Source organism: Crocodylus porosus, unplaced genomic scaffold (assembly GCF_001723895.1).
Source record: "Crocodylus porosus isolate Cpor-Errol unplaced genomic scaffold, CroPor_comp1, whole genome shotgun sequence".
In the NCBI taxonomy this organism is placed as follows: Eukaryota; Metazoa; Chordata; order Crocodylia; family Crocodylidae; genus Crocodylus; species Crocodylus porosus.
Genome location: NW_017728886.1, coordinates 93,259,719 through 93,278,032, shown reverse-complemented (window position 1 = coordinate 93,278,032; position 18,314 = coordinate 93,259,719). Strand labels below are relative to the sequence as shown.

Below are 18,314 nucleotides of genomic sequence, written 5' to 3'. Positions count from 1 at the left end.
ACTTATGCATCCTGAGCAAGTTGGCAGATAACATAAAACTGGGAAGGATTGCAAACATATTGGAGGATGTTGGCACAATTCAGAAGCGTCTCAACAGATTGGAAAGCTGGGCTAGAGATAACAGAATGAAATTCTGTGCAGACAAATACAAGGTGCTATCTCAGAAGGAATAATCAAAAGCACAAATATAAAATGGGTAACAGTTGGCTGGATAACAGCATTATGGAAAAGGACTTGGGAGTCTTGGTAGACCACAGAGTCGATATGAGTTCACAGCGTGATGCAGCCACACAAAAGAAAAGTGTAGTTTTGGGATGCATCAATGGAAGTACTAGGTACATGACATGGGAGGTGATAGTGCCTCTGTTCAGCACTGATTTAGGCCTCATCTGCAGTATTTGGTGCAGGTCTGGGCTCAACATTTTTAAAAAAGGATGTGGAAAAGTTAGACAGGGTCCAGAGGTGGGCAACAAAGATGATCAAGGGCTTGGAAGGCAAGTCATCAGAGGAGAGGCTGAAGGAGCTAGGCATGCTCAGATGGGGAAATAGGCATTTAAGAGAAAACATGATAGAAGTCTTCAAGTACTTGAAGGGCTACCAAGAAGAGGGGAGAGTATATGGACCAAAGGTTTGAAGTATGCTTAGATTGGATACCCAGAAAAACGTCTTCATTGTTAGAACAGTGAAGCAATGGAATAGGCTGCCTAGCAAAGTTGTGAACTCTCCATCACTGGAGGTGTGCAGGAAGAGGTTGGACAGCCACTGGCCCAGGATGATCTAAGTGCAGCTATGCCTATGTTCTGCTATAGCTTTTTTTCCCTCTTTGCTGGTTGCCTCTGCCCCCACCTTCCTCTCTTTCTGCTATATGTGTCAAGATGTTTTTAAGCCTTCTCAGAGGTATTGGGTGTTGGCTACTGTCAAGGCTGTAGATTTTAAGTGGGGTGTGCCAATGCTTCTGGTGGGACCAAAACGGGAGGTTCCTGGCTAGAGGGTCTTGCCCCGCTGCTCGGCATCTGACCAATTGCCATATTTCAAATTGCTATGAACTTGGGGAGGTGAGGGGGTTTGTCTTCCTCTGCAGTGGGGGATGTGGCCCTCTACCCAAGATCTCTTGAGCTTATATTGACAACATTTCATAGAAGTGGGACGTTGGTTGCCTTGGTTCACCTGCTTTACCTGTGGCAGGTTGGAGTGTTAGGTCTTGTTGTGTTAGGGTTGATGATAGTCTTATGTTAAGTTTAAATTATGGATTGTATGGGATAGTTTGGATAGGAAAGATCATGCCTTAGGCTGGGAGTTGGACTAGATGACTTTTGGAAATCCTTTCCAGCCCTGCTTCTCTATGATTCTATGATGTTATTTTGCTTGTGGCAGTCTAGCTTCTCTGTAAAACATACTGACTTTTTCATCTTTCTATCAAAGAAATGAATGGATTTGTTAACTTGTTTAAGGGGACTTCACAAAAAGTAAAAATCTCTCATCAAAAATGTTATGATTTTTTAAATTAATTCTTCCTTATACAATATAATTTTGGTCATGAGTGTTTGGTCACAAGTCAAATCTGAAAAATTCATGCAATTGGCTTCAAAATTGCAGGATAATTAATTTGAATTAAATTCTTTCTTGTTTTTGCTGTTTCCTGGGCTTTAAGACTCTGGAGATCAAGCTTTCAAACATTTCTCTACAGCTTCAAACCTAGAAGGCCCTTTAAACAAATGAAAGTTGAGATTCTCATACAGTCAGGGGCTTTGCAAGCTAAGGTTTTTAAGATTTCAAGTATCGACAATCTCACACTAAAATCATGAGACTTAGCAATACTGTACGCTTTTCTTTTAAAGTTCTAATTTTCTTTTATAAGTAAAATATCGTTAGAGGTTCCAGTTCAGTGCCTAGCATTAGAATCATGGGCATTGTTCAACCAGGTCAAGAATGTCACCCCAAAAAGGAAAAAGAATAGAAACATTACACACGCAACACACCAGCACCACCAAGAGTCCCAAGGTTAACAGTCAACAGAAGATGAGCTTTGTGAGATTTCAGTGAAAGTCCTTGTGAACCAACCAAAATGGCAGTAGGCCTGCATGTGGAAATCCCTGAATGTGTATAGCACCCAAGATTCCCATGGGTCCCTGAGACTCAGTACCATGAGAAATGGGGCATTTTGAGAAACTAGATGATGTTAAATTGTTCTTTTTGTTGCTCTGCAAGTAATTTAGTAGGCTTACGCTATAAAAATCCAGTTCTTTTTAATTGACAGCTTTCCCAAGGTTTTTTTTTTTCCTTAACTGAGAGCATGACTTGTGGTGGGGTGTGTTTTGGGGTTTTTTTTAAATAAAATATTTGGCACATGCAGCAGACTATGGCAAATAATTCAAACAATTCATCTCAGCATCTAAGATACTTTCCTTTCATTTAGCCTTCAAACTTGTCACTTCATAGTATTGCAGGCTGCACTGTGAGGGTGGAAAAAGAAAATAAGAGTTGAAGCAATATCTTGCATATTCCTTTTTAGTTATGTTTTTTTGATGCTGAGGACATTGCTTGAGTCATACTACTCTTTCTGTCACTTTAGACAGGATCTCCTGCTTTGAAGAATTTTGTCTTTGTAAAAACAGTGAATTATGTATTGGGTTTAGGGGTTCTCTTAAAAAAAAAAAACAACCCTTTTCTATGGCAAAACGGCTGAATTGTAAGATCAAAAATGTGTGCGACTCCCATTAGCACAAACCGGAGTTAAGAGAGTTAACTTGACTCTGCACTCACAAGAGGATATAAACCAAAAAACATATCCTCCCAAGCATTTCATCTCTTCAGTAGATGAAGCCCCGATTTGTTATATAGAACCAATTACTTATTCAGGAACAATCTGATAATTATTTTCCACAAATATTGACACAGTTTCCTTCAATTAATTGCTGTTTCCTTATAGCTGCATTGAAGGAAATAATTGCTTACTATATCCAGTTGATCACAGAAATATGTCACTGTACTGTGAAAGGCTGTTTGATTTTCATTCACAGAAATGTTCAGTGTCCATTCTTAATTACCTGATTGGAACCACATGTATACTTGAAGTAAATATGCTAAATTGGGGCCCGTGACAGCTAATTGAAGAGTATTACTGCCAAATATCATTACAAACACATGGTTGCTAACAGGTATCTCTTCCAGAATGTGAAATTAACTGCTATAAAATGAGTTAGCATTAGATTTATGAGAGCTGCTTGTTTCGCTTGTCATGTTGTGTTGTTTGTGAGTTTTATTTCCAATGACTTCACGCACCTTGATTTTCATTTGAAACAACAAGCTTTAGTTTTTCATTCTAAACCATAATGCAGCAAAGATTTACCCAGAACCAAATGAAGTTTAACACTTCCATGTGTAAGGTGCTCCACCTGGAGCCAAACAACCCTCAGCACACATATGGCCTTGGAGGCAACAGCTTGATTTGCACCACGGCCAGAAGGGACCTAGAGATAATGATCAACCATCACATGAATATGAACCATCAGTATGAGGTGGTGGTCAGCAGGGCAAACAACATACTGGCATGCATCAACCAATGCATTACATGTAAAACTAAGGAAGTGATACTCCAACTGTACTCAACACTGGTGAGACTGTACCTGGAGTACTGTGTCCAGTTCTGGGTGCCGTACTTCAGTAAGGACATGAAAAAACTTGAGAGGGTCCAAAAAAGAGCCACCTGTATGATCAGGGACTTGCAAGGCAAGCATAGGAGGAAAGGCTGAGGGACCTGGGCTTCTTTAGCCTAAAGAAGAGAAGGTTGAGAGGGGACTTGATAGTGGCTTACGGCTATATTGGAGGAGTGCGTCAGGAGCTCGGTGAACAGCTGTTCACTAGGGCAACCCTGGGGAAGACCAGGACCAACTGATACAAACTCCTGGAAGGCTGCTTCAGGCTTAATACCAGGACAAACTTCTTCACAGTCAGGATGTCCAGACTATGGAATAAACTCCCTCCAGAGGTGGTGCAGTCACCTACCCTGGAGGTTTTCAAGAGAAGACTAGACAGTCACCTTGCTGGGGTCACCTAACCCCAGTTGTCTTCCTGCCTGGAGTGGGGGGGCTGGACCAGATGATCTGCAAGGTCCCTTCCAGCCCATAACACTCTATGAATCTATGAAACTCTTGTAGAAGAAAAATTCTACAATGTATGATAGGTAATAGGAAATTTTCTATACTTTTTAGTGATTTGTATTTAAGTAAATTCTGGTCACAGTATAGAAATATTTAGGATTGCCTGTTAAATGTCTTTAATAAGGATGTCATCCTTAGATTTTATAAGTGTCCTGTTAGACATATATAGGTGCTTTCTGCAGGTGCTTCCATGATGGAAAGTACATGACATTTTATAAACATGACCAAAATTTTAATGAACCCTAAATTAGGTGAGGTTTGGTTGCTTTTAGAGTGTTCCATGTCTCTGTTTAAACAGGTGTCTGTTTATGTACAGTATTTTAAGGACAAATTCAGTAGCTCAGCAATCCTCCTCCATTTTGGAGGAAAACAAAACCAAACTTTGAATGTTCTCTGGCATAGTACACATTGCCTGAGGTTAGAGATGAGACCAAACCATAACGCCAGATCCAAACATTCCCACACTTTGAAACTGTTGGCATGCGAATCTATAGTTGATGACTGGTCTCTGTGTGATGGAGTGACCTGAAACCCCAAAACCAATTATTTCTGAAGTTGAAGAAAATTAGGTCAACCCTCTCAAATTCAGATATGTTCCAATTTAGTTTACAAGTTTGTTATAAATGCTTCCGGTTCTTGGTTAATACTAGCGCAGTGATTACCAAAGGGTGTCCTACGCCATACTAAATGCTGCGAGAACAATCCCATGCAACCAGTACGGACTGGGACTGACTGGTTAGGCAGCAGCTCTGCAAAAAAGGACCTGGGGGTTACAGTGGAAAATAAGCTGAATGTAAGCCAAGAGTGTGTGCCCTTGTTGCCAAGAAGGCCAACGGCATACTGGGCTGCCTTAGTAGGAATGTGGCCAGCAGATTGAAAGGATAGATTATTCCCCTGTATTTGGCACTGGTGAGGCCACATCCAGTTTTGGACCCCTCACTACAGAAAGGATGTGGACAAATTGGAGAGCATCCAGCAGAGGGCAGTGAACATGGTTAGGGAGCTGGGGCACATGCCTTGTGAGGAGAGGCCGAGGGAACTGGGTTTATTTAGTCTGCAGAAGCAAAGACTGAGACAGAATTTAATAGCAGTCTTCAACTGCCTGAAGGGTGGGTCTAAAGAGGATGCAGCTAGACTCTTCTCAGTGGTGGCAGATGACAGAACAAGGAGCAACTGTCTCAAGTTGCAGCAAGGAAAGTTTAGGTTAGTTATTAGGAAGGAAGGTAGCAAAACACTGGAGCAGCTTAGCCAGAGAGGTGGTGGAAACGCCATCCTTGGAGGTTTTTAAGATTCGGTTAGATGAAGCCTTGGCCATGATGATCTCGTTGAGCTGGTCCTGCTTTGAGCAGGGGGTTGGACTAGATGACCTCCTGAGGTCCCTTCCAACCCTCCTTTTCTGTGATTCTAAGGAGGAGGTAAATGTTCTTCTCCCCCATCCAGCACCTTGTGTTGCCACACCTACTCCAGCAGTGCTCGTGGCTGCCCCTCTAGGGATTGCTACCACAGCTACTGCTTTCTCCCACCCCAGGCAGCCTGTGCCATCCCTCCCCCATGCTCCCAGCAGCTCACTGTGCTGCAGCTGGGCACACTGTTGGAACCATGCTTTGCAGCCCAGCTCATCCCCTCCATTCCTCCCATACTGCCCTAAGTGGCATCAGCTAGATCAGTGATTTTCAACTTTTTAGCCTCAAGCCCTTTCCCCCACCCCATCTTTCCTGAATTTAGATCTACCTCAGTGATTTTCAATTGGAGTGCTGCAAAATTCAGAAAACACACAAACACGTGCATTTTTGGGTGTAGGAGTGAAGTGTGCCACTCTTTTTATTCCAGAAAAGAAAGTGTGCCCCAGGTATCAAAGTTCTGAAAAGCACTAGACTAAAAAGATCCTGCTTTATTTAATAGGGGAAGCACAAGCTGCACGTAAACACAGGACTGGAAGGTGAATGGTGTGGCCTCATTCCTATTGGAAACGCTTGTGACAACGTAACCACGACTGGCCTCAAGTGGAATCTCAGTAAGTAAGATGTCTATTTGTTAATGCATCTGACTGTTCTGTAGCACCCTTCCAAATCGGGAATAACTCCTTTTGGTATTGCTTCAGATTTACACTGACCTACCTGATATCAAAATCTAGCCCTGCATGTTAGAAAGTATGTTCAGGATACTAAATTTTAGCCAAACAGCATTTTTTCCCAGGAATATAGTCAGAAGAGGCAATACATGAATTATATTTAAGCTGACACTATCACAGGCAGAAATGTGTTTTCCATTTGGGAATCATAGTGCTGTTTAAATAGAACATTTGTTGAGGTCATGATACATTACCGTCTTGATACATTGCTCTTCAGGGAGGTGAAGTTGCAAGTGCCTGAACTCCCAGTTATATGCCATAAAGTTATGACAGAAAAATAATAATGTGATACAGATTATTAAAGCTACCTCACTTCCCCTGAACTGCTTGGCATATTATAGTCTATTTGTCAACTCTGGATGAATATATCTCTTTTTTTTTTTCCTTATTTAAAATGGAAAAGTGCATTTACTCCAGAATGGGGCTGTTTGTTTGAAGAGAAAAAGACAAGGATTTCTTTTTTGACAGAAAAATAGAGGTTAGGCAATATGTATTTATTGAGTGAGGCAATGTGTATTTACTCTAAAAGATTAAGTGAATCTCTTTAGGTGAAGAGGTGTTAAGATCTATGAGAAGGAGAAATTTGAGAGCAGTAGCTCACAGGATATGATACATACCCTGCCAGCCATCAGGTTGTAACCTTCCAGTGTGATCCATTAAAACAGGCCTTTGTTCTTCTTGCCTCTTCCCCCAGTCTGGATTAGACTGCAGCATCAGGAAACTAGATTACACTCGAAGGCCCTTCCTCTGCCTTCTGGGCAGATACTGAGGTCCAGCCACTCTGCTGAGCCCTAATGAGCCTGGATGCTGCCACCTACCTTCTATCCATTTTTTTTTTTTTTTTTTGCTTTAAATCTTTCTTTTAAGATGGTAATCCTTGCTAAATTTGACCAAAGCAGTCTTGAATGGCCTACATCACCTTCAGGGTTTGGATAGCCTCAAGCTCCGCTGAGGATTTGGGCAGGTACAGTTGAAAAGGGAGGGAGCAGCAGCATGGTTCATGAGTAATTGGGTTTCACTTTCACTATTAAATAAAAAATGAAAGAAACATTCCAGAAGCAAAAATCAGTAATGCAGAGTTATCTGGCTGGTGCAGTGATGCTCTCATTTTATTAACCTAGCATATGAGGATTGGATGTGCCTTACTGAAGGAGCAATGATGTCTTTTAATTTGAAAGATAATTGAAAGTATATATTTACAGTGGTAGATACAGTGTGGTGAAGGTCCTATTAAGCCTTCACCCTCTTCTGTGAAATGATTTCTGTTTCTGCTCATAAAAGGGGAGAGGGTTAGCTAGTTAGGTGTAGCCTTAAACCAGGATTACAGTACTGATACAGAGTCTAGATCGGTTGCGTTCACAACAGCTGACATGCTTGCCTAATTGGCAGCTTCCACTCCCCTGTTAAAGTGGAAAGGGTACATTCATCCATACCCAGGGTATATTTTGCAGATTTCTCCACTGCTTCTGAAGTTCTAATCTCTCATGAAAAAAAAAGTAGTATGAGCTGTGTAAAATATGCTAAACTGAGAGAGTTTATTAATTATCTGTTAGCCTTGTAGAATTTGTCTTTGAACCAGTCATTGGGTAGGACCCGTCAGACTTGTCCTGTGTATAATAATCTGGATATAAAACTCGTCTTGGCCTTGTGGCCAAAGTGTTCAGTTTTTATGGGGATATTTGAGAGGTTATTTGACTAGCCTTTCTTTTGAAAGGAGTGGAGAAGGTTTTTAAGGCAACAAAAGTTAACAGATCCACTAATATCTGGCACTGACCTGAAAACCTATTATATACTTAAAGTTTGACAACAACAGTTGCTGTATTGAGCGTAGCGTAGCACCAGAACACCACAATGATGAGCACTGTATTGTGGGGAGGGGAGTAAAAATAAAGTTTGGGTTTTTTTAAACTCTGTTTTGTTCAGTTGCTTATTTCTTTGTGCAGGGAGGCAGTAGGCATGAAAGTGAGCTTCCTACATGTAATGTTTAAATTAATATTGCAACAACATCTGGGTTCCTCTAGCCTTTGTTCCTTTCTTTTTTTAAGAGGAAAAGCCACAGATGGCTTCTTTTGTTACTTTTCTGAATAAAGCTCACCTTGCATTTCATTTGCCCCGAGTTACTGTGTCAGTCTTACTATAAACGTTTTTCACAAACTGCATAGTTCCATTATTTATACCACAACTTCTTCATGCCTGCGGTGTAAAACACAAGGCAGGCTGAGACTCTCGAGGGATTCTACAAGTTAGTTGAGACTACAAGTCAATACAGCCTGAAACTGATCCTGTGGAAGGAAGTGACTGAATTTGGCCTTTAATTGCTTGTTTAAATTTTGGATGAGAATATTTTGCACATACTGATAAAACACAGTTACATCCTTTAAATAAGTCACAATAGCATATTTTTATGTATCTAGTTGTAAACAAGCTTGAAATTCAAATGCCGATTTTGTTGAAAACTGCTGGAGGTATGTGACAAGCTTTTACTCGATGTCTTCATGGATTCTGCTTTTTACACCTCTTTTAAAAATGGCAGCATCCTGACAAAGTGCTGCTTTGAGCATAAAGGAATAGGATCACTTTGCTATGAAGTGTGACTTGCATGTCAGCATTTTTGTTGATAGGCTGCGTATGTGGCAGAAAGGTTTGCGTGCTTGGTTGTGCATGGAATAGTGAAGAAACCCCTCCCGCAACTATCGTGCACCAAACCTGAGTAGATAGAACACTTCTGCTGTAAGCCAACCTTGACTATGGAAATGCTGAAGGAAATGACATTGTTCAAGCTAAATGAGACTCAACAGGCCTTTTCCTCCGTTTGTTAAGAATTAGTAGAAAATGACTTGAAAAGCTTGAGTTGAAAACATAATTTCTGAACCATGAAAGATTTAATTACACTTGAGACCTTTAAATGAATAATTTGGAAAACATGATACTATATCTATACAGCTCTGAGCATTTCTCTGTGAAAGCAAACCTGATCCATTCTGTGACGTGTAGCTAGCATACAGATACTCATTTAGTAATACAGATACTCATTTACAAACTTTTAAGCCTTTTTTTAATTGCAACTTTCTCATATCACAGTATACTTAGAGCAGGGGTGGGCAATTATTTTGGGCGGAGGGCCACTTACTGAGTTTTGGCAAGCCATCAAGGGCCTCATGACAGGCAGCAAGGGGCAGATAAATATTAATTTTCTACATTTTTTTAGGGACCCCGCGAGCTGGATAGAATGGGCCGATGGGCCGCATCTGAGCCGCGGGCTGCCTTTTGCACACCGCTGACTTAGAGCCTTCTGTATGGGTTTAATACACTGTATATTAGTAGTAGGCAGTTGTCAATTCTTCTGGATCATGGTGTGTGTGTGAGAAGTTACCAGGTCACTGGATGCAGGGAAAGCAGTGGACATGATATACCTTGACTTTAGCAGATCTTTTGATACAGTCTCCCACAGCATTCTTGCAAGCAAACAAAGGAAAAACATGTTGGATGAATGAACTGTAAGGTGGATAGAAAGCTGGCTGGATTGTCAGGCTCACTGTGTAGTGAACAATGGCTCGAGGTCTAGATGGCAGCCACTATGGAGCAGAGTGCCCCAGGGATCAGTCCTTCAGTATTTTGTTCAATATCCTCATTAACAATCTGGAAGGTGGGATGGAGTGCACCCTCAGCAAGTTTGTGGATGACATCAAGCTAGAAGGAGCAGTAGTTATAGTAGATTCCCTGGAGGGTAGGCTAGGATTCAGGGAGAGACCTAGACAAATAGGAAGATTTGGCCAAAAGAAATCTCATGAGGTTCAACAAGTGCAAATTCCTGCATTTAGGACGGAAAAATCCTGTGCACTGCTACAACTTGGGAACTGACTGGCTAGGCAGCACCTCTGCAGAAAACAATCTGGGGGTTACAGTGGACAATAAGCTGAGTATGAGTCAACAGTGTGTCCTTGTTGCCAAGAAGGCTAACTGCACACTGGGCATACTGCATACAAGTGTTGCCGGCAGAAATAATTATGTAACCCCATCTATTCTGCACTGGTGAGCCCAGACCTGGAGTACTGTGTCCAGTTTTGAGCCCCCTACTACAGAGAGGCTGTTGACAAATTGAACAGAGTTCAGCAAAGAGCAGGCAAAATGGTGAGGAGGCTGGGGCATGTGACTTGTGAGGAGAGGCTGGGGGAACTGAGCTTATTTAATTTGCAGAAGAGAAGACTGAAAGGGGATTTGATAGCAGCCTTTAACTACGTGAAGGGTGGTTACAAACCACTGTTCTCAGTGGTAGCAGATGACAGAACAAGGAGCAATGGTCTAAAGTTGCAGCAAGGGAAGTTTAGATTAGATATTAGGAAAAACTTTCTCACCAGGAAGGTTATGAAGCACTGGAATGGGCTACCCAGAGAGGTGGTGGAATCTCCAGCCTTGGAGGTTTTTAAGACCTGGCTAGACAAAGCCTTAGCTGGGATGATGTACTTGGGGATGGTCCTGCTTTGAGCAGGTGGTTGGACTAGGTGACCTGCTGAGTTCACTTTCAACCCTAATTTTCTATGCTTCTGTGACCTTTGACAAGTATGCCTTGGCAGGAGTATGGAAGAGTGGAAGCTACCCAGATCTTCCATCCCTGCTATAGAATCCAAAGGCCAGACCATGTTCGGTGCCTCGATGGCAGTAGTTATATTTGCATCCAGGAATCGAACCCAGGTCTCCTGTGTGGCAGACAAGGATTCTTCCCTTGAACCACAAAAGCAGGTTAAGCATGTACTGCTAATTAAAATATGTCAAATCACGGTGGTAAGCAAATGTTATCTGCATCTAACCTACAGATGCTGTCATGTGACATTGTACACACTGAATAGGAAAAGACAAGGATAAATAAATACCGTAGATCGAGTCCATGCTGGAGTTGAAGGGATGCTACTGAACCTCTCCCTTCTGTGGCTAAATTTTAAATACAACTGATATCTACACGCTGTCCTTTCAACAGTGAAGCAAGTGTAGCTGATATCTCGATTACACCTATTATACCACAGAAATCAATTGATGTATAAACGCACCGTATAAGCAGTTATTTATTAGAACTGAGTAAAAATATACTTATTTTAGTTCCCACCTTAGGAGCCAACAAATCAGGAGAAGAAATGGGAAAATTGATTAGGAGAACGCTATTTAGTTATCATTGCTGTTGTACAGCACACATTCAGGATCACATTATTAACATATCCTTTTCCCATTCCTAGTGGGATATAGATCTTTCCTCCAGTAATATCTGATACACAGTAGAGAAATTAGATAATGTTTTCTCTGATTTGATTCACCTGGCTGCTTGCAGATAACAGCTTCATGCTTTAAAAAAATCCTATAATGCAAGTGTTATCTACTGTTCTTCATTAGATCCTCTGTGGTCCCCTCATGGAGCTTAAGGAAAAAATAAAGAAAGCTTCAGTCCTGCTATTGACAAAGGGACTTAGCTGCAGGGTAATGGAAGATTAAGACTTTTTTCCATGCAAATTTATTTTACCAGCAAATAGTAAGCTATGACTTCATTCACAGCATCTAATAAAGTGAGTTTACTGTCACAAAAGATTATGCATCTCTGATTTAGTTAGTCTATAAAGTGCATCTCTACCCTGTCTTCTGCCTGACTTAAGACTGACATAGCTAACTACTTCTCTTCATTCATTTGGCCTTTCATATCATATGGAAATGTATCAACACTTGTGTTATGCATGCAAGTATGTGGATATGGTTCTGCGTGTGTGCGTATATATATGTTCTTCAGATAATTTTCATTTGTCTTTTCAGAGTGGGAGTTAAAAGTGCTGCAAACTTGTTACCATCCAACAGAGAGCTACTGTTGTTTCATTAGAAAAAAACAGTTATAGTAGCAGGAAAAAGAGGAAGTAATAGTCAATGGAAGTTTTGCTGCTAACTCCATTAGTAGCAAGAGAGAGTCCCAAATCTTTCTAGAAATGTTTATATCATTAGAAAACAATCAGACATTTTTCCATAGTTTTTATCTCTGTTGTGTGTGTTTTTCATTTGTCTTGTTTGACCTGCAGATATGCTGAGAGGGATAGTGGAAAGACGTGTCCTTTGTTATGTCTTGAAGGGAAACCTTGACCTCAAAAGAGAAAGGAGAATGAGGAAGAAACTAATTCTCAGTGTGTTTATTTTTAGATGTCATTTGAGCTTCTGATTGGGAATCTTAAAGCAATTATGTTTATGGGTTTATTGCTCGGGAAATGTGTTAAATTAATACCCATGGAGACTGATAAGCTGTTTATCCCAAATTAGGGGCAGGATGCTCATTAGCAATGCAAGCTTCCCCACTCTGCCCCAACTGGTGTGCCTGCTTCCATTTAGGGAAGACAAATGTAGCTACACATCAGTTAGGTAATTGATAGCTCTTCACTGAGAGTTTGTAATTTTGAGAGAGTCTATTAGGAATCAAGTCTCTTTCTACTGCTGCCAGCACCTGGTAGAGGGAAGAACTTCCAGGCTCAGCTGTATCTTGACCAGTGACCAGTAAATGAAAGGCTTCACAACCAACTACAAGTGTCATAGGCCATCCAGTCCCCTTCTATTTTATTTTATTTTTTTAATAGCAGTCTTTCCATTTCCTCTACTGGGATGCATTTGTAGAAATGTTTCAGGGCAGTGGTTTGTCTTTTTTTCTAGGTTTCCTATGTTTCTGACATTCTGTTTAGCATAGGAAAACAGAATCAGTATAGCTGCCACAGTTGCTGTGAGCATGTTCTTCTCTGTCTTTACGGGGGGCTGATCAATTATTACAAGGGGAGGCCTGCTAGAATATGCAAGGCAGATGTTCCAAGAGTGCCCATGCTGAGAGAGCGCAAATCAGTAGGACAACAGCAGGGACATTACTTAATACTACCTTGAGCTCAGGGTTTAGGAGCTCCAAGTTTTAAAATGTATAGTTGTGCTCAACTAGCATCATTTGAACCCTGTCTTCCCCCAAAGCTCTGAACCAGGGTTTGAGGCTCAACCAGTCAAAAGAAAGATCTGGCCTTGCTCAGATTTCAGTGAATGTCTGGATTTCAGGAGGAGAAATTTGGTTCCAACTCTTCTCTAACCAAGCAGTGTGTCACTGTGATGTAGTTTGGGAATATAACTTTAGAGTAAACCCAGGTTGAAGTAGTTTGGCAGTGATGGTCACAATGCTGTCTTCCACTGTTACAAAGCTCATTGTTTTAGGTACTGGTGTGGGCAGTGTAACGATGTGAAATGTGGTTCTTTCCCTTGAGTTTATCTCTGTCTCCTCACTCTTCTTTTTGTAGATAGAAATCTGATCTGGGGCAGGGGCAACAAAGATACGTCCTGCGGGGCTCCTGGAAGGGCTAGAAATTTAGAGCCAGAGCCTGGTGCCAAAATCCAGGGTACAGAACCCTGTTGGAGAAGTGTTTCAGAGGAGGGGAGGGGGAGGACACGACTGCCAGCTTCATTAACAACCCATGCCACCACTGCCACTTTCCCCACCATGAATGGTGGGTCTGGTCCAGCCCACAAGGAGCCCAGTGGTCTGAATCTAGCTTAGGGGTCTAAATCTGGTCTAGTGGTATGAACTTAAGAGATGGTACAAAGAACTGTCCAGCTCCAGTCCTATTTCTGATACTGACTGCATCCTTTCTTGTAGATGCATTAAGCAATTAAATGTAATAAAATTGCTTCAGTATGAATACAAAAAGTTGCTAAGAATAATAAATAATCAAGCAAGAGAATTGGATGCAGAAGTAGAGAGAGGACACATCTACATAAGCCATTTACAGCAGAGCTGCCTAATAAGGTCCTCAGTAAGGTCTCAGTATCTACATGTGTGGTCCTATTAGGCCACAAGAAGCTAACTCCACTTCAGATTAGTACTTGTAAAAGCAAATACTATCCTGCAGTGAAGTTCTTTACTGTGCAGCAGTGCACGTGTAGATGCTGGCTGGGACACGAGGGTGCTTCAGAGCAGGGGCTGCCTGCCAGCTACCCCGCACTCGAGCACCCTTGTGCCCCAGCCAGCCCCTCTGCAGCACATTGAGCTGGGTCGGATCAAGGGGGCTCATTTCACGTGTAGATGCACACAGAGAATCAAATTCTGCTTTTCTTTGTTCTAGAGTAATTCCAAAATATAATTCTAAAGTAGTTCAAAATACTTCCTAACTACTACATAGCTGCACCAGAGCAAATGAAAGCAGACGATGTCCAAGGGAAAGACTCTTGAGTTTATACTAAAGGCAATCTCATCAGTCAACCTGCCCATGTGAATACTGGGAAATCAACTCTTTTAGACAACTGTGGAAGCAAAGCTGCAATATAACAGCGCTCTTGAATGCAAATCAATGAAAAATTGGCCAGTGTGCAAATGCTCATTTGTCATATCCCTTGCAAATATACTTTAATTGTTTTCATATTTAAATGCCTAGAATCAACCATAATAAATGTGAGATGTCAAGTTGCTGAGCAATTTCCAAAAACAAAAGAAGATCTCTGAGGCATGTGGTGACTTATTGCCAGGTCCCGGTGTTCTCTTTACGATCATAAAAGGGCAAGGACCAAAAGCAGGACAAATCTATCATCTGTGGTTGAAGTTTCCTACCTTAAAAACAGGATTTGTTAGCTCATATTAACTCATTTAATACTGTTATCCTCTCTTACTTTTTTTTGTTTACTTTGCCTGTCTACATAGCTAGGTATTAGCCAAGAATTCTGTACAGTTGCAATTGAAAGATGTTTTATGTGCAAATATAAATTTTCATTTTCTTTATTTTCAGTATGGCTCATTCCTTTCTTTATGCCAGTACTATGCTGCTAAGAAGACTCGCTCTTTTCTCATCAGCTCTTTGTTCTAACCGTTAAGATGCCATTTATTCTTTGGATACTTCTTTTTTTCCCCCTCTTTCTCTCTCTTGTGCTGTTACCCCCACCCCCCACTTCCCTCAGGTTTCCATTTTGTATATTTTGATGTAGCCATTCCCCACATCCTGCCAGTTGCTAGAGTTTCCAGACAGTGGCGTCTTGGGACCAATGTGTGTTAATAAAGCAGTAAAAGACACTCTGGAGTTCTGGTCATTCAGAGTATAATTAAGAAGTTCACCTCAAAAGCATGGCTTAGAGGAATCTTCTCTTCTGGTGTATGTCATCAGTCCATAGATATTTCTGTAAAAGAGGGAGGGAGGGATTTTCCTTCACCCCACAATGGGGGTGGAATTCTGCTGAACAGTATTAGTTATCTTGGCTTTTGTACAACACACGCATACACACAAGAAGAAAGATAAGGTCTTTGCCTTTAAGATCAATCAGTAACACCCCTTCTTATATTCTGACTAAAATGGGAGTGATTTAGAATGATCTGTTTTCTGCCTCCATTCCAATTATAGACCACTAGGGAAATCTGTTGGTTCATTGTGAATGAGAAAATATGGATTTTTGAAACACTAACGCACATATAAGCTGTCATTGTCTGCTTCTGGAAATACATACCATTTGAGGGAGAGGAGGAAAAATAAAAGTTGAAGGAAAGGCATATGCAAGGTGAGTGAAGTGAGATGATAAATCAGGGTGGAATAGAAAGAGAGGATGGGCATGAAGTTGGGCTGTAGGGGATATGGGCAGAAGGGACTGGGCTTCAGGGTAAGGTATGTGGAAAGGGACATGCTCCCCTCCAGAACCAAGATTCCAGTCTCTGTTGCACTGCTGTTATGTATAGCTGTGAAGTGCCAAATGTCTCCCGTCCAGACATCCCAGCCCATCCGCCCTGCACCTGCCACCAGGGGTGCTGGACAAAGGCGGGCAGGTGGGGTCTCCATGGAAATCAGCCCAGGACCCCTGTGGGCACGGCATGCTCAGCTGGGTGATGGGATGGGGCCATAAGCAGGCAAGGAGCAGTATCTGGGAGAGGGTAGGTGGCCTGGGCTGGGGTCAAAATCACAAGGCAGTAACAGCATGGGGCTGAAGCCTGGGACAGAGCCATGATCTGCTCCCCACATCCCTGTGACAGGCACCGGTTCCATGGGCAGGGACATGCAGGGTGCAGATTGCAGCTCTGCCCTGGGTCCCAGCCCTGCACTGTCACTGCCCCACGATCCCAGCCCCAGTCCACCCATCCATCCCACTCCCCAACACTATTGTCCACCTGCCTGCCTTGACCAGCACCCCTAGCAGTGGGCATAGGGCAGATGGGCCCAGGCCAGATGCAATCAATTGACCACCTACCGCTCGCTGTGCCAGGCCAGGTCAGTACCGCCCCCTCTTGGCCCGCAACAGCTCACCCAAACTCACTAATGGGCCCTCCAGCCCAAATAATTGCCTGATTTACATAGAGGTAACAACATACTATTGCTGTTCATTACTCTATCATCTCCAATGACAGAAATGTGTACAGAGGACCTTAAGATTGCATCCCTGTTGATACCACCTATGGATATCAACATGACAACACAGTACAGTGCTTGTTTTTCAGTTTGTCCCTTTTAAATAATCCTAGGAAATATTTAAAATTAAGATTACTAAAATTAAGGTGGAAATCACTAGATTTTCAAAACTAGGAAATTCCAATAATAAGTTTCCTGGGTAGCCTTAATTTGGCTCCTTTGTAATTAAGGACTGCATTATAAAAGACATGATTATCATTTATGACAGTGGTCACCAGCCGGTCAATCAGTATTAACTGGTAGATCCCAGAGCTTTTTGAAGTTGATCCTGGACTGCACATGCACACCCCGCCCCATCCCCCCCTACAGCCCAGCAGGTCAGTCAGTGGGGGAAGGAAGGGGCGGAGGCCCTGGGAGCACATGCAGTGGGACTTAGGGCACAAAGCCCAGTCCACCGTGCACAAATGTGGAGGACATCCCCCACAACCCAAGCGCGGGGCAGTGCCAGCAGCTGCAGGAGCTCAGGTAGGGCGTGGAGCAGTGGCAGACCCTGCACAACCGGGGCGCAGTAGTGGACGGAGCCATGAGCAGCTCATCTGGGGGTGCGGGGAGCGGGCCCACACCTACTTTGTGGCTTCATGAGGATTGTCTGGTTAATTGTTTGTAGGACCCTTGTGTTGTGTTGTAGAAACTGAAATGTGTACAGTAAATGAGGCAAAGTATTACAGGAAGAGGAAAGATAGTCTTGTGGTTAGCCAGTTAAATGTTACCCTGGAGAAGTTAATTTTTCCTTTTTCTGCAGTGTTCACATGCAATGTTTTACAAGTCACTTAACTCAGATAGTTCTTAGTTAATCTCTAATTGCATGTTCCTCATTTACAAAATATTGAACTTGAGACCCCTTGGCCTGAGCATTGAAATTTATTGAAAGCTTAGCTCTGAACATGTAAAGTACCATAACAATGCCAAGTATTCTGTGGGCCATGAAGTCTCATTTTGAGCATCCAAAAATAGTGGATACATTCGACTTTAATCTCTCTGTGCCTTAGCCTCCGCTCTGTGAAGTGGAGATAGCAACACTCCAAGAACTTGCAGTGCTGTTGAAAACAGACAAAGAGAGTAATGTTTGTGAAGCAGTCCGATACTGCTGATGAGAAACATAGAAAAGAGTTTAAATAATGTGTTGTTAAAATAAGGCTTGGGGCCTCAAATTGAACAATGTGGATAAAGCAAAATATTGGCCACCTGTTAATTGAGTAAGTACTATCCATCGTGTTTCATAGATTTCGTAGACATTAGGGCTAGAAGGGACCTCGGAAGATTGAGTCCAGCCCCCTGCCCGAAGGGCAGGAAGTCAGCTGGGGTCATAGGATCCCAGCAAGATAATCCAATTTACTCTTGAAGGTGTTCGATGTAGGTGCTTGAACCACCCCCGATGGCAGGCTGTTCCAGACCTTGGGGGCTCGGACAGTAAAGAAATTCTTCGTTATGTCCAGCCTGAAGTGGTCTTGCAGTAGTTTATGACTGTTCAACCTCTTAATCCCTTGAGGCACTCTGGTGAACAAACGTTCCCCCAGATCCTGGTGGTCACCCCTGATTAAACTTATAGGTGGCCATCAGATCACCCCTGAGCCTGTGTTTTTCCAGGCTAAATAG

General features: G+C 42.3%; 1 protein-coding gene and 1 long non-coding RNA gene across 2 annotated transcripts in view; both read left to right on the top strand.

Annotated features, from left to right (window-relative positions):
* TPK1 (thiamin pyrophosphokinase 1) overlaps window positions 1-18,314 on the top strand; it is a 539,620-nt gene that overhangs the window by 413,748 nt on the left and 107,558 nt on the right. The window contains exon 8 of the mRNA XM_019539335.1: window positions 6,063-6,174. Within this exon, the coding sequence (XP_019394880.1) occupies window positions 6,063-6,174 (112 nt within the window). The remainder of the gene's footprint in view (window positions 1-6,062; window positions 6,175-18,314) is intronic.
* The window catches only part of LOC109312991, a 3,439-nt gene continuing 2,380 nt past the window's right edge, over window positions 17,256-18,314 (top strand). Inside the window, exon 1 of the long non-coding RNA XR_002101947.1 lies at window positions 17,256-17,914. This is a non-coding gene — a long non-coding RNA (uncharacterized LOC109312991). The remainder of the gene's footprint in view (window positions 17,915-18,314) is intronic.